Here is a 13,531-nt window from a genome sequence, read left to right as displayed (position 1 = left end):
TTCGCAACTTCCACAGGTGTAGACACGTCAAACTGTAATGGTCGACGTCGAAAAAGAACGGTAAGCCATTAATCCGGGTGATTGTTCGAATCGGTTCCAGGATACTCTTCCTTCAGGGCTCAGAAATGCGCGTGGAGATTCGAACGAGGACCGTGGACGATGTCCAAAGCGTCATGATGGTGTTCGCCGTGTTGGCGGGGTTGCCCAGCGAATCTTCGCTCTAACTCATTTGTGGAATGAATCTTTTAAGTCTCCAGCGTCAAAGGCTGATGAGAAGAATATATCCTGATCCATGCGGCTGCCTAAGTCATGGGTCCGGATGGAATTCAACGAGTATCCCCATGGATCACCACTAACATATCTCTTTTCCATGTTCAAGTACAGAAATATTCAGCCTTTGTATGGTATCCGATAGCCGTATCCACTGTAAAACTGGGTCACGGCCCCCGGATGGACACAGAGTAAAGCTAGGGCAAGGGAAGACGATGAAATAGCGTTGAAAACTGGCGACGGGTACCGATCATCGCAGAGATTATCCTGAAAACCGCTGCGAAACAAGTACTGGTCTTTGGCCTCAGGGAAAACATCAAGGTAAAGAATGCCGGATAGCTCATCCATCTTCCAGTCGTGGGTAGGGCAACCCCTTAAGCAGATGTCTTGCACTCATTCGAGTGAAATCAGTTCGGGTGACGAGGAATCCGCTTTGGTGGTTGGCATGAGGGTCGAAGGTTAGCTTAAGATATCGTGATGTATCGCATCTATCACGGGTCTACTCGCGGACTGATGGTTTTGATGCGCCTATATTAGCATGATCATGGTTCGTCTATGCCGTGGGGGCAAAAAGTGGAGGCTTTGACGGGATGCGTGGGATGGCAAGCTAGGATATTCTGGAGGCTGTAAGTTGACGACATCTTAACAATGCTTTGAAAACTGCATAGAGAATCTCGCATAGCTTGAGAGCATCGTCAGTTTTGATGAAATCATATGGTTTCATGATGGCTGAGATGAGGAAATGAAAGTTGAGAAGTGCTGGCATCCATCCATGGATGCCCAGGTGGATGGAAGATCTCCAAGACGTCACGTGATTGAGCGCGGCTCTTTCCGACGCGAGCTTTTGCCGACCACTTTGCAACGACTCTAAACCTCGATTCCAACCCATCCAACTTCATCTCTCTGGGTCCTGCAATCTCCCGAACGTACGTCAATCGCTTGAATGAAGTCATCTTCTTGCCATTGGCATCTCTACCGCTCGACGCTGACTCTCCATTCTTCGCAGTGCCCACCATGAATTCCTCACGGTTCATCCGCCCTATCGCCAGGGCTTTCCGCCAGCCCACCATGGCTCGCCCGTCCGTTCTTGCGCGCCCGGCCATTACCTCCACCCAGAGCAAGGCCCAGAAGACCGAAGCCGCTCCCCAATCGATGGTATCCATACCCACAATCGGCCAAACGGAATGGCAGTAGCTAACACTGGGTGCAGATGCTAAGGTCCGCCATGCCTCAGCTCATCCCCTTCTTCTTCGTTAACGAGACGACCATGGCCTTCATCCTCATCCCGTCGCTTATCTACTTCATGTCGAAATACACTCTTCCCCAGAAGGTCCGCCTTTTCGCTGCCCGCCTGTTCATCAGCAAGCTCTGAAGGAGCAATCTCGTGTATAAATAGCCGTACCTGATATAGACAATGAATGAGAGCGATTGGCAATTGTAACCTATGCGCAATGGAGCGACGCAAAGTGAAAAGGAGGGAAATTTGAGGCATTACAGCTCATTTCACTTCTTCCACGGCAGCTCGACATTTGACTCTGCAGCGTACAGTTGCTCGGCTTGCTCAGGATTGCAACAATGCTATATATTCGTCGTCCTTTCAACGGTAAGGTGAGGAGTGGACATGCTGAACATCTACAGATCAAAAGGTGAAGGTTTGCCCCTTCTTTTCCTAACCCCGACTGACGGGACTCGCGCAGTCGACTGACCCGGCGCTCGTTCAGGTCTGGTCATATACACACATCAGCAAGTTAAAGTTACGACCTTAGTGTTCCGTGTGATGAATAACTCCGTCGGACAATTCAACTCCTCTCATTTCACAAAACTCCTTGGAATGGCGATTATCCGAATCCGCAGGATGGAATCGGTGCATCATATCGTTCATTATCATGATACTTTACATTTTTGGCCCTCCATCTTAAACGACTACCCCCGCCTCGACTCCCTCAATCTCCTCGACCTCAGCATCTCTCCTCATCTTTGCCTCGAACTCAGCGGCTCGCTTGGTGCCGAACTCCTTGACAGCATTATAGTAGACATCGGCAACTCCCTTGCACGCTGCCACCTCGAAAGCGTTTCCTTCATTCTCGCACTGAGCATACATGTCACTCCTGAAATTGCTGTCAATCTTCGCCTTGTTTGCGGAGGTAAAGCGGCTCTGTTTCTTATAGTTCCGGTAGCCGAAGTCCTGCTCGGTCATCAGCATTGAAAAAGCCTTCTTTGGGGGTGACGGGAACTTACATGGCGGTAGCACGAGTTGATAAAGTCGAAGCCGAATGGGTTATCAGGAGAAGAAGAGCAGCCGTCGGAGGACCAGTCCAAAGAAGAGGGGTTTTTAGCGTTGCGTGCGGCGATAAATGTGGACATGCTGCTTTTGAAGAGCAGGCGGTCCGTGGCTTCCACTGCGGTTTCTCGCCTGTCCAGCTGTGCAGGGGCAGCAAGACCAAGGGAGGCAAGTCCCGCAACCGTGAAGATGGAAAGCTTCATGATTAAGGGTTTGGTTCTGCAACTGAAAGGCAAACTGAATTGAAAATTTGTTCGTTCCTGCTGGACTGTTTCGAAGAGACACTGAGGGATCGAGGAGTAGTACAACTGTCCTGGCCGCTCTACTAAGCAGTGAGACTCCCTCCCATTTATACACGCCCAAATCCGAAGTCCTTCCCTTCTCGTCTTCGGGCTTACCGCCCCATATACGAATGCCCCTTGTCGGGGGAGACAAGCAATTCCCGTCACCCGTGCCACTTCGTCCATGTCCTATTCGCGGACAGCTTGGATGTCCCCGCGCTTCGAATAAGTCGTTGAATACCAAGTCCCCGAAGCGTGTATGCAAACATGCTGGTGATGGTGCCTTCTGAGAATCTGATTGGCCAGCCAATACGGCGGATCTGCATTCTGGGCTAAACAACCATTCACTCGTCCTTCCTAATTTGGCGCAAGCGCCCGGGTAGACCCAAGGTCAAGACTACGCCTGGGAATACAGAGGTCCTTATGATCCACTATGTAAAGAGTGTGCACCGATCCGAAGAAGCGGAGTTCTCAGGTACGTGAATCGAATCGGGGATTTCTTGATGCCAGGTCCGGTTGGGGTCGGTTTCGCAGTAGATAGGGCGTAAGAAGATGGCGGTGTTCTCCGGTTGTACAAGGTGTGTCGGTGCGTAGCCAGAGCTACCTACGGTAGTGGGGTGTTGCAGGCCCAACGTTTGTTATTCTAATGATATGAGTGACATTCAGGTACGGGTTTGTTGGATCACGTACGATCCTGGCTTCCGAGGCATCTGACATCACTTTACATATCCATATTGTTTTAGCTTACGCGGGATAGACCTCCGTCTGGGCGAGATGTACCCTAGGATAGATAATGTACTATACGTAAACCTTCGGAAATGACCTTTCAAGGTTAGTTGTACATACTAGAGTTGTACATACTAGGGTACTTCTACCTCGGTTTCTAGCTATAGGAACCTAAAATATACGCAGCCCTGTGACTAAGCTGATGGAGGTCCATAGATCCGTTGAAGCGTGAATCAACACGGCACATCCCGGCTGGAGCATGCGAGAGCTGACTGCTCCTTCGACGACGGTTGAAGCAACAGAGATGGAAGTCCAACGTGGTCGTCACATGGCGCGGGATGTTCAAATGTTCACGGGTGACTTCCACACGTAGACGGCTTGGCACTATCTGAACGTTTGGGATGCTGCAGTACGAGCTCGTGTCGTCCTCCGACGGCGCCGCTCTTTCGACCCGGTCAAGCACCATGCTTCCCGACGAACAGCAGGGTGACGTCGGTGAATACGACCCAGCGATCCACAGACGCACGCTCTGGAAATTGGACTGCTTGCTTCTCCCGTTCCTGGCGCTGCTGTTCCTCTTCAACTCGCTAGACAAGTCCAATGTACGGCGCTCTCGGAGCTTCCCCTTCCCACAGAATATCCGCTGACCGGGTGTGTACAAGATTGGCAATGCGGAATCCGCGCATTTTACCAGGGACGTTGGTCTCCGCTCGAGCGACTTGAATACCGCGGTTGCGCTCTTCTTCGCATTCTTTGTTGCGCTGCAGCCCGTCGGGGCGGCCCTGGGTCGGAGATATGGCATGGTGGCATGGGTGCCGTCGTGTATGCTGCTCTGGGGCATTGCAACGGCTCTGCATGTCTGGGTGCGTGCGAGGTGGCAGCTGTACGGACTGCGTATCGCAATCGGCTGTCTAGAAGGTACATCTTGGACCCCTCGTCTGGCCGGTACCATCAAGGCTGATTCTGGCAGCTGGATTTTACCCTGTTACGGTGTCGTACCTTAGCCTCTTCTACACGCGGTTCGAGTTTGGACGTCGCCTCAGTCTGTTTTATGGACAAGCTGCCGTTGGGGGAGCGTTAGGAGGGCTGATCAGCTTTGCTGTTTTCTCTCGGTTTCGGGATGATCTCGCTGAGGGTGGAAAGGATGTGCACACTGCTTCGAGCGTCGGTTGGAAGTCCTGGCAGATTCTCTTCTTCCTGGAGGGAGTTCTGACGATTATTGTGGCCGTAGTGGGATACTTCTGGCTTCCTCATAGCGCAGGGACGGCCTGGTTCCTTAGCCCGGACGAGCGTGAGTATGCAACGCAAAGGGTGATTCTAGATCGATCTGCCCAGTCTGAGACGACGGAGAGCCTAAGAGACGGGACTGAGGAAGGTCACGAGTGCGATGAGGAGTCGCGTGGATTGCTCAGCCGTTCAAAACGCACGACTACGATAGCTTCAAGTGTCACGGACGACCGAGGGCTCGCACCCCACGACGTTGTATCGGCTCTGTTCTCGCCTCGGATATGGCATATCCTCGCATGCAATATTCTCTCCGCGGTCCCGGTCTACGCCTTCCAAGTCTTCCTCCCTCTGGTCCTGGCGCCACTCACCGAAACACCTAACCCTGCGTTGATCAATCTGCTAACCGCTCCCCCATATATCTGTGGAGCAGTGACTCTATACTTCTTCGCCAGCTATAGCGACCGACATCGAAAGCGGATCCTGCCCATTCTCTTCGGTCTCGCCTTTCTACTCCTTGGACTCGTGTTCGTAGTCTCCCTTCCCACTTCGCATGCATGGGTCATCCCTCGCTATCTCGCGCTGAACGTCCTCCTCTCAGGGACGTTCATCGCGTCACCGCTCACTGTGGCTTGGATATCCGGGAACACGCCTTCGCCAGGTAAACGAGCTGTGCTGCTCGGCATCAATGGCTGGGGCAACCTCGCCGGGACTCTCAGTGCCCTGATCTTCGATCCGAAGTACGCTGCTTCAGGGTACATAGTACCGTTCTGGTGGACGCTGGGATGCGTATCATGCTCAGCGGTAGGGTACTGGTTTCTCTATCGGAGTCTGCAGAAGGAAAACGAGAGGAGGAAAGTTTTGCTGAGCACGTGGAGTGAGGAGGATATTGAGAAGGAGAATCTCTACGGGAAGGGTCCTATGTTGGATGAGCATCGGGCGTTACGGGGTGTTGTAACTCTGGTCAGGCGCATGGGTGTACTTGGATGGGTGGCTTTGTGGTTGGAGGAAGCTGGTCAGGGAGTGAGAGAAGGGGATGAGAAGTTGACGTTTGTTTATGGGCTTTAGAGTGGGTGTAGGTGGGATAGGGTTTGGTGGTTAGGACACTTTTTGGCGTAATTCTGGTTCTCAGATACCCAATAGTTCAGCATTGTTATTCTTACTTGTTTACCGCTGCTCCTGCATGTATCACTGTTCTCTGTGCCAACAGAAAGTAGCTGCAGAACGGTTAACGCCCTCTGGTGTCACCTGAAGCGGGATGTCTAACGGCCGCATGGCGGACAAGCGGCCGTCACAGCAGCGACATGGCATGGTGGCAGGACGGACAGCTCCACTTTTCCAGGTACTACCGCAGTACCATAGCACCTACGGAGGCCTTTCGATCATACGTGACACACACTCTCTCTCACTAACGGAGCTCTCCCTCGTGCACGGACTGTAGATATAGTGAGGTGTACTAGCTTCTGCTCAACCAAAATCTGCACCTGTCTCAAATTTGCCGTTTGCTAAGAATGCCGCTACCACTTTGCCTCCTCGTTGTCGGCAACGTCAAGAGTTTCGTGTTTGTCGTTTCCGGCATTCCAGCAAATCTTTTGCTATATAAACTAGATTTATTGCTACAATAATCGCCCTGAGTTACAGGATAGCGAAAAGGTCTAGCAGCTTCCAAGGCTGAGGCTGAGTCACGCAGTTATTGCACTGATTCGGCTGCTCGACCTTTTTGGCATGTGGAAGGCCCTAGTCCAAGTCCTTGTGTCCATCATTTTTCTCTTTTTTTGCCCTTCCCAGAAACACAGCTCACTCCCCTCTCACGCACCAACCACGGAGTTTAAATACTATACACACAATGCACCCCACGCTCAAGATTGGCAACACTCCGAATTAGCAAGTCGTCTAAGAGTCCACCTTTCCACTTTCTGCAGCCAGCGAATCGCACACCGCCGCGTTCGCCTGCATTGCTTAAGCTGTTTAAGCTGACTCGTCGATTCGCCCTGGGGGATCCACTATTGCTGGGCATCACACCTGTTGTCTCGTTCACGATGCAGAGTGGATCAACAAAAGAGAGCCATTGAGAGCTTGTTGGTTCTCAATCGTAATGTATGGAGACAGCTGTTCACATCAGGGCCAGAGTTGGTGAGCAGCAAGGTCGGATTCCGTGGAAGGGACACCCCTGTTGCTCTCCGCGCCGGGCGCGTGCAACTGAGCCAACGGGCCGCTCCACATGCGGCAGGCGTGGGGGACAGGGGTACGGTGGGCGCTCGGACCGTAAACAAGCAAAACAGACAGCAAGAGAACTACCAGCCTCCTCGACTTTTCCAATCTCCAATCTTTCTGCCTGCACACACACTCGCTGGCTTCGGCTCTACCATCTGTCTCGCCCGTTTCAACGCCGTGATAGCAGTTTTCCCATCAAAACAGCAGCAGCAGCTACAACAATAACAAAGAATCCTGGACTGGCCTCGATTAACGCCTCCCTCACGACCGCCACTCCCGCCTCAAGGGCCTCCCGATGGACGGCCCGCCGCCTCCTCCCCCTCCCCATGGCACCAATCCCAGATCCACCGCCGGCGGCACCGGGGGCCTGCCCCCAGGAAACTACGACATCTTCATCATACCGCCGCACTCGTCCGGCGGAGGTTTCTTATACCTGCCCTCTCTGCAGGTCCAGCGGAATAGCTTCCTAGCCGGGGTGGCCAGCACGCTTGCCGGTATCGCTGTGTGGAAGATGATGGAGCCGACGGTGAAGCAGTGGTTTGTGCTCGTGAGTGCGAGTGTGAGTAGTGGCGGGAATGGGGTTGTATTGTTGGTTGCGGTCGTGGGGATTGCGGGGTGGGCGTATGGGAAGACGCAGGGAGGGGGAGGCTTTGGTGGAGGAGGTGGTGCTGGTGGGGGACCTGGGAAACCGCCTCCTGGTGGTGCGGGAGGGAGTGCGTCGGGCGCTGGATACCAGAGTGCGCCGCCGCCGCCTAATGGCGCATTTCCCGGTGCTGGGGCGCCGCCGCCGCAAGGGACTCCCGGAGGTGGATGGCATGGAGGACACCAGCGGGGTGGGCCTGCTGGAGGATTTGGGTCGTCGTGGTCCGGGGCGGGACCGGCACCGGACTGGGAGGATCCTGTTGAGGAAGCTCGCCGGAAGGAAGAGCAAAGGAAGAAGGAAGAGGAGGAGAAGAAGCAGGAGGAAGAGCGGAAACGAGAAGAGGAGAAGAAACGGGAAGAGGAGAGAAAACGAGAAGAGGAAAGGAAACGGGCAGAAGAGGAGCGGAGGCGGGAGGAAGAGCGGCGAAGAGCGGAAGAAGCGAGACTAGCAGAGGAAGCTCGGAAACGTGCCGAAGAGGAGCGGAAACAAAAAGAAGAGGCGGAGCGGCTAGCTAGGGTCAAAGCGGAGAAGGAGAAGTGGGAGAAGATGCGGGCGAGGGAGCGGGAGCAGCGAGAGCGTGAGGCCAGGCAGCGCATTGCTCGGGAGAAGGCCCAGAAGGAGAAGGAGGCAAAGGAACGGGAGCAGCGGGAGCGAGAAGCTCGAGAGGCGGAGGCCAGGGCAAAGATCGAGAAGGAGATCCGTGAGAAGCTGGAAGCGGAGCAGCGAGCTAAGGCGGAAGAGGAGGCAAAGAAGAGGGCGGAAGAGGAGAAAGCTGCTGCTGAAGCTGCTGCTGCGAAAGCGAAGGCAGAGGCAGAACGCAATGAGCGGTTGAAAGCAGCCCGCGAACGAGCAGCTCGAGAACGCGAAGCCCGTGCCAAAGCCGCAGAAGCGGAGAAGGTTGCTTCGAGTCCCATCAGCACCGAGCCCTTGACCGCACGCCGCTCGACTGTATACGGGGGTGTCGGCGGCGGTGAACGAACTGATCCCTATGCAGGTGTTCAGAGCCCTCCCGCCCCCTCCGTTACCTCTGCCCGCTCCACTCCCATCAAAGCCACCGTCACCCCCAAGAAGAACTACGAGCGTCCTTCAGCACAATCCTACGTCGGCACCGAAACCGAACACTCCTTCCGACCTTACGACACCCCGAAGCCGCCACCGCCTCCACGTCCACCCTCCCACCACTCCTCCGCCTACTCTGAAACATCTTACACCGGCTCGCAAAGCACAGCACGTACGACACCTCCACCCTCGCACACTGGCCCCTTCCACACCGACGACCCCAACAAGATTCAAATCAAAGGCGTATTTCTCTTCAATGACATGTTTCCCAAACCGGTGGCGCAGCTGGTTGCCGGTATTGGCAAAGTGACGGACGGACTGGTATTGAAGATCGAGAGCGAGGGACTCTTCATTGACGATGAGGTGCGGAAGGAGGGCCAGAGGGAATGGGATGTCAAGGCTTGGACGCTGAAGATGGTCGAGGTATGTTTGGCTCTTCGGTTATTCTGTTTTGGGAGCTACTGGACAGCCAGCCCCCCATGGCTAGCGCTGTTTATCTCTCTCTCTCCCTCCTCCGATCTTTCGTTCTTTTGATACTGACACCCGTCACAGACAGGCGAGAAGGCGAACCTGCACCTCCTACGCGCCTCCATCCGCGACCGCGACGGCAAGAAGTACGTCTTTGTGATTCCGCAATCCGAATCCTGGAAGTTGGCAAAGGGGTTGCAGCGGCTGAGGAAGGGGTCGCAGGTCAGGAGTATGGGGAATGGGGTCATCTCTCCCCAGGAGATGGGCAGGTTGTTTCAGTACATGCCGGGATTTGTTGTGCAGTAGATGGGGGAGAGAGGAGATGAAGAGAGGGAGGGTTGTTGAGGATGGATGGTGTGGAATGCACATGCTGGAATGTAGTCCGGACACAACATGGACTGCGTGAACACACTTGGCGAGCGAGCGAGCAGCGACACCTTTTGCATCTTTTGCATGCATCAGCGATGGAGTTTGGGGTTCACTTCATTTCATTGTTGCTCTTTTTCCCTTTGCATCATACCCCACATTCGTTGTTCTCGCATTCATTCGTTCAGCCTGTGTATATTGGTTGCTTGATCGCATGGAGAGGGGATGAAGGGGGAGGTTGATGTCTTCGAGGATGCGGATGAGGTTATGTACATGGTTCGGGAGTGTGTGGATAGGTAGAGGGATGTGTGCGTTGGACATGGGAGCAGTAGTGTGGGTGGTATCTGTACTCCAGATACGCACACGCAACGTCTATGAATGCTTTACATGGCCAAAGTAACGTGACCGGAAACCCTTCCCCCTCTTAACTACGTTCGATCCCGATCCTGCACTGGCGTCGCACCTAGAAATACCAGTCAATACAAGCATAAATCACGCCTAGACCAGGAGTACTTACCCAGCACCCACCCAATCCCACTCGCCAACCCCCCCGTCACCGCACTAGCAACCATATCCCTCCTTCTGGTCCTCCCCTCCCCTCCTCCCCCAGTAGACCCACCCCCTATACCCCCCGAATCTGAAAGATCCACCGACACCCTCCCGTCACTCGCACCACCTCCTGCCCTATGATGATTACCTGCACCACCCCCCGCTATCCCTCGAAGCGGAAACGCAGTCTTGGAAAACGCCTTCGCCGCTCCCCTCGCCACATCGAACAGACCCATGGGCGCCTCCTCGACGGCCCGCCTCCCGACCTCGCGTCGGGGCTGCACGCCGGGTACCGTCTCCCCCGCGAAAGCGCCGGGTAATCTGCGATCCGCAAAGTCGTTGAAGCGTTGTTCCTCCTGTGCTTCTTTCTCGAGTATAGCCTCCGTTTCCTTCTCGCATTGTTGCCACTCGGAGAGGACTTGTTCGAGGCGGGATGGTGGCGCAAGGAGGAGGGCCTGGGAGAGCAGGTCCATGCGCTGATCTAGCCAGCGGAGGTCCGGTCGCGATGTTAACGAGGAAGAAGTGGACCATGTCCCAGAGATGGAGAGGGAGGGGTGGTAGCGACCTGCACGGAGAGCTGCGCGCCAGGAGACGTCGTCTACGTCGTCTCCAGTGTGGTCATCGGAGTCGTGAGAGCCGAAAGAGAAGCGGTAGGACGAAATTGAAAGGACCGGGGATGCAAGTGGCGAGTTCGATGGAGGAGAGAGACGGTTCATCACGTAGGAATATGCGGTTTCGAAGTCGTCGTTGTCGAGGGCGGATTCGATCGCCATGGCGATGACTCGGCGCTCGGTGGCGGCCTTCTTCTTCTGGTCTGCGGAGGGAGTCGTTTCAGTATCGTCCGCCGTGTCGTCCATGAGTGTGGAAGGTTTCGATAGGACAAGGTTCTGGCCGATGAAGATGAGGTCGTCCAGATGGGTGTAGCTGCTCGGATTCTGTGAAAGCAGCCTTTGCAAAAGTGACAGTGGATCAGCACTGACGCGGATATTGACAGGTTGGAATGGCACGCCATGTTGCAGTGTGAGGGAGTAGAACGACATTGCGTGCGTTGCAGATAGCAAAGCCTCGGCTCGTTGAAATCGCGTAGAGTTGGGAAAGTGAGGTTTCATCGCCGCAATCAGATCCGACGCCCGCTTCATACCTCCTCTGGTTCGATTGCCGTTGCTAGCATTGTCGTAGTAGTTCATTGCAGCGCCTAGGATGATTTTTTCGACATCCGGTAAAGGAAGAGGGCTTTGTGCTGGTTGCAGATAGGTCTGGACCACGAGGGGGAATTCGCTGTTTTCCAGAAACGCCTTCAGGATCTCCGTCTCCAGAGCCTGAATATCGATCCTACCGATAATGCCTTGTGCCTGACGGTCGCCTTTGCGATTCGTTGTCCCCCAGTCCCACAGCCAGAGAAGTGTTGTCCTAATCTTCTTCCACTGTGTGGCGTCCATCTTGGATCCGTTACGGGTAAGGTTGTGGATGAGCTTCTGTACCAGCAGGAGCTGTTCCGCCTGGCCGCTCCTTAGATACATCCTAGCCAGCTCCCGCACCGACAGCGAATAGTGCAGGTTCGAAAGCAAGTGCGCCGAGAATATAAAGTGCTCTGCCAAACGGACAGCACCTTCTCCGGGCCGTGTGATGTGATTCCCCGGTTGAAGGAGGCTGCCTTCTTGGAGGATACTGCTCGGAGATTCATGAGAGACTGGGCTGGTAAAGTCATATCTCGGCAAGGATTCCACACCGACGGTCAGCTGGTGTGGGTCCATTCTGAGAAGGCTGTATAGCCGTGCAAGAACAGAGTTAGCCTTGAGTATGGTCTCCTGACTGGTATCGTTGACGATATAGATGCTAGCCAAACCCGCTTGTACATATCTGCGTTCCAGTTCACTCCGGCGAGCGTCGTCCAAGTAGATCTGGCCCTCGTCAAAGCCACCGAAGTCAATATCGTCCGGCCCATCCCACTTTGTGAAAGCGGATGAAGTCAAGCTGAATTCATCCTTTGATGTATGCACTAGCCATTCAAATAGGGCTTCCCAGTCATCTGGCTCTTCCTGGTTGTTTGCGTCCATCGACAGCCGACGATCTGACGGATCGAGACCCCGTCTTTTCCTATCATGGCTCCCGCACATCCACGGCCCCACTATGCCTCGCAAGTCCCTCCCGACGTCTCTTGTATCACTTCCAGGTTTCCGCTTCCATCGCAGATTCCAAAGCAACCTCCCAATTGCCTGTTTCCCCTTCCACTGTGCAAAAGTGTCGAGTGACGGCGCCTGCTGCTGGGGGTAGTATTCGTAACCCAACCGGAGAAGTGGTAGAACTGTCGAGACAAACCAGGTTCGGAGGTAGGTCGAATGGTGGAGGAAGGGGGCAACCAGTTGGGGGACGAATTCGAGAAGCCCCGTTTCGGCGTCGATTCGATGCGAACGATGGATCAGGAAGTGGGAAAACGGGTCGAGTTCAGTCTCGGACTTATATAATGGATGCGCCAGAGGTTGTAATAGCGCATGCAGCTTCCTTGCTTTTTTCCTAGACTGGGTCTCCGATAACTCGTGAACGGCCGCGAGGTCGAGTGGGGTATCCTCGAACGTCCGTGAGTTTGTAGCGAGCTCACTGAGGTACAAGGTGTATCGTGAGGGTTCTAGGGCTTCGGGAAGAAAGGCGAGGAGGAGCCGTAGTATCAAACCAAACTCCAAGTCGTCTTTCCGTATTGCAGTGAGTGTCCGCAATGCGCTGATGTTGGATTCTGTGGCATATTGGGCAGCCAGGAGCACGCAATGATGCGTTGAGAGATTCGAAAGCTCCTCTACGTTCTCCATACTAACTCCCACTCAGAGCATTGGAAGTATTACCGGAAAATGGACAGAAATTGCATTTCGACCGATTCTTGGAAAGGACAACACTGCGAGCTTCAGCAAGCATCAGACTACGTAGATGATTATATAATCAGGCACGGACCATATCAACTTCTTCCACAGTGATAAAATGTACGCTACCCAACATATTATCGAAAGACACTCGATGGCTCAGTAGACTTGACCATCGGTAAGTGGAACTATATGAAGCAATTTAATACATAGTTCGCCTGCCTAGGTCCCATGACGGGAGTCGATAACGGCCCCGGGGTGGAAACACTATTATCCAACCCTCTAGCAGAATGGAAGGAGCAAAGGGGAAGTCTAGCAATACTCCACACGTACCTCTGGGAGCATAGGGATATGATGCTTTCCCAACCCATTTCAATACATCTATCCCATGTACACTGAGTTTCCAACCATCAATCCCAAGTGCCCGCTCACAAAGGCTCATCCCCTAAAACCACGGTCACAGGCCGAATACCCTAACCCTCCCGGCCAATCGACCCAAATGTCTTTGGAAAGCACAACGCCGAATCCATCCCTATCCAAAGGCGCGTCGCCTCTGAAAAGAAAGCGAAAAGGCGGACAATAAGTCAGTCGGTAGACG

At 54.1% G+C, this 13,531-nt stretch overlaps 5 protein-coding genes across 5 annotated transcripts; 3 read left to right on the top strand and 2 right to left on the bottom strand.

The window, feature by feature from the left end:
• Positions 1 to 928: 928 nt before the first annotated feature.
• On the top strand, positions 929 to 1,769 carry EI97DRAFT_420529 (uncharacterized protein). Its single transcript, XM_033797031.1, has 3 exons — positions 929 to 1,196; positions 1,277 to 1,425; positions 1,481 to 1,769. Exons 2-3 carry the CDS (start codon positions 1,285 to 1,287, stop codon positions 1,640 to 1,642), a joined length of 303 nt encoding a protein of 100 aa, XP_033653006.1. The 5' UTR covers positions 929 to 1,196; positions 1,277 to 1,284; the 3' UTR covers positions 1,643 to 1,769.
• Positions 1,770 to 2,185: 416 nt separating this feature from the next.
• EI97DRAFT_459370 (uncharacterized protein) lies at positions 2,186 to 2,754 on the bottom strand (the record flags this gene model as incomplete). Its single annotated transcript, XM_033801001.1, has 2 exons — positions 2,186 to 2,455; positions 2,509 to 2,754. 2 exons carry the CDS (start codon positions 2,752 to 2,754, stop codon positions 2,186 to 2,188), a joined length of 516 nt encoding a protein of 171 aa, XP_033653005.1.
• An 852-nt stretch (positions 2,755 to 3,606) lies between these two features.
• Positions 3,607 to 5,900, top strand: EI97DRAFT_434307 (MFS general substrate transporter). Its single transcript, XM_033798603.1, has 4 exons — positions 3,607 to 3,697; positions 3,775 to 4,160; positions 4,221 to 4,476; positions 4,529 to 5,900. Exons 2-4 carry the CDS (start codon positions 3,960 to 3,962, stop codon positions 5,848 to 5,850), a joined length of 1,779 nt encoding a protein of 592 aa, XP_033653004.1. The 5' UTR covers positions 3,607 to 3,697; positions 3,775 to 3,959; the 3' UTR covers positions 5,851 to 5,900.
• Positions 5,901 to 7,025: 1,125 nt separating this feature from the next.
• Positions 7,026 to 9,561, top strand: EI97DRAFT_76026 (uncharacterized protein). The gene is made up of 2 exons (XM_033803052.1): positions 7,026 to 9,121; positions 9,251 to 9,561. The coding sequence occupies exons 1-2, from the start codon at positions 7,292 to 7,294 to the stop codon at positions 9,470 to 9,472; spliced, it is 2,052 nt and encodes a 683-aa protein (XP_033653003.1). The 5' UTR covers positions 7,026 to 7,291; the 3' UTR covers positions 9,473 to 9,561.
• Positions 9,562 to 9,960: 399 nt separating this feature from the next.
• Positions 9,961 to 12,952, bottom strand: EI97DRAFT_502026 (secretory pathway Sec39; the record flags this gene model as incomplete). Its single annotated transcript, XM_033802735.1, has 2 exons — positions 10,050 to 12,952; positions 9,961 to 9,995 (listed from the first exon to the last, which is right to left on the bottom strand). Exons 1-2 carry the CDS (start codon positions 12,883 to 12,885, stop codon positions 9,961 to 9,963), a joined length of 2,871 nt encoding a protein of 956 aa, XP_033653002.1. The 5' UTR covers positions 12,886 to 12,952.
• Between the last annotated feature and the right edge of the window lie 579 nt (positions 12,953 to 13,531).

The sequence above is a fragment of the Westerdykella ornata genome (assembly GCF_010094085.1).
Source record: "Westerdykella ornata strain CBS 379.55 unplaced genomic scaffold EI97scaffold_14, whole genome shotgun sequence".
NCBI lineage: Eukaryota > Fungi > Ascomycota > Dothideomycetes > Pleosporales > Sporormiaceae > Westerdykella > Westerdykella ornata.
This window is presented reverse-complemented; position numbering and strand designations above follow the sequence as displayed.

Bases quoted from the DNA above. Each gene is read 5' to 3' on its own strand.
- EI97DRAFT_420529 (XM_033797031.1), top strand. From the start codon at position 1,285: ATGAATTCCTCACGGTTCATCCGCCCTATCGCCAGGGCTTTCCGCCAG. The intron at 1,426-1,480 runs GTATCCATACCC...CACTGGGTGCAG, and splicing joins AAGCCGCTCCCCAATCGATG to ATGCTAAGGTCCGCCATGCC.
- EI97DRAFT_434307 (XM_033798603.1), top strand. From the start codon at position 3,960: ATGCTGCAGTACGAGCTCGTGTCGTCCTCCGACGGCGCCGCTCTTTCG. The intron at 4,161-4,220 runs GTACGGCGCTCT...GGTGTGTACAAG, and splicing joins ACTCGCTAGACAAGTCCAAT to ATTGGCAATGCGGAATCCGC. The intron at 4,477-4,528 runs GTACATCTTGGA...TGATTCTGGCAG, and splicing joins CGCAATCGGCTGTCTAGAAG to CTGGATTTTACCCTGTTACG.
- EI97DRAFT_76026 (XM_033803052.1), top strand. From the start codon at position 7,292: ATGGACGGCCCGCCGCCTCCTCCCCCTCCCCATGGCACCAATCCCAGA. The intron at 9,122-9,250 runs GTATGTTTGGCT...CACCCGTCACAG, and splicing joins GGACGCTGAAGATGGTCGAG to ACAGGCGAGAAGGCGAACCT.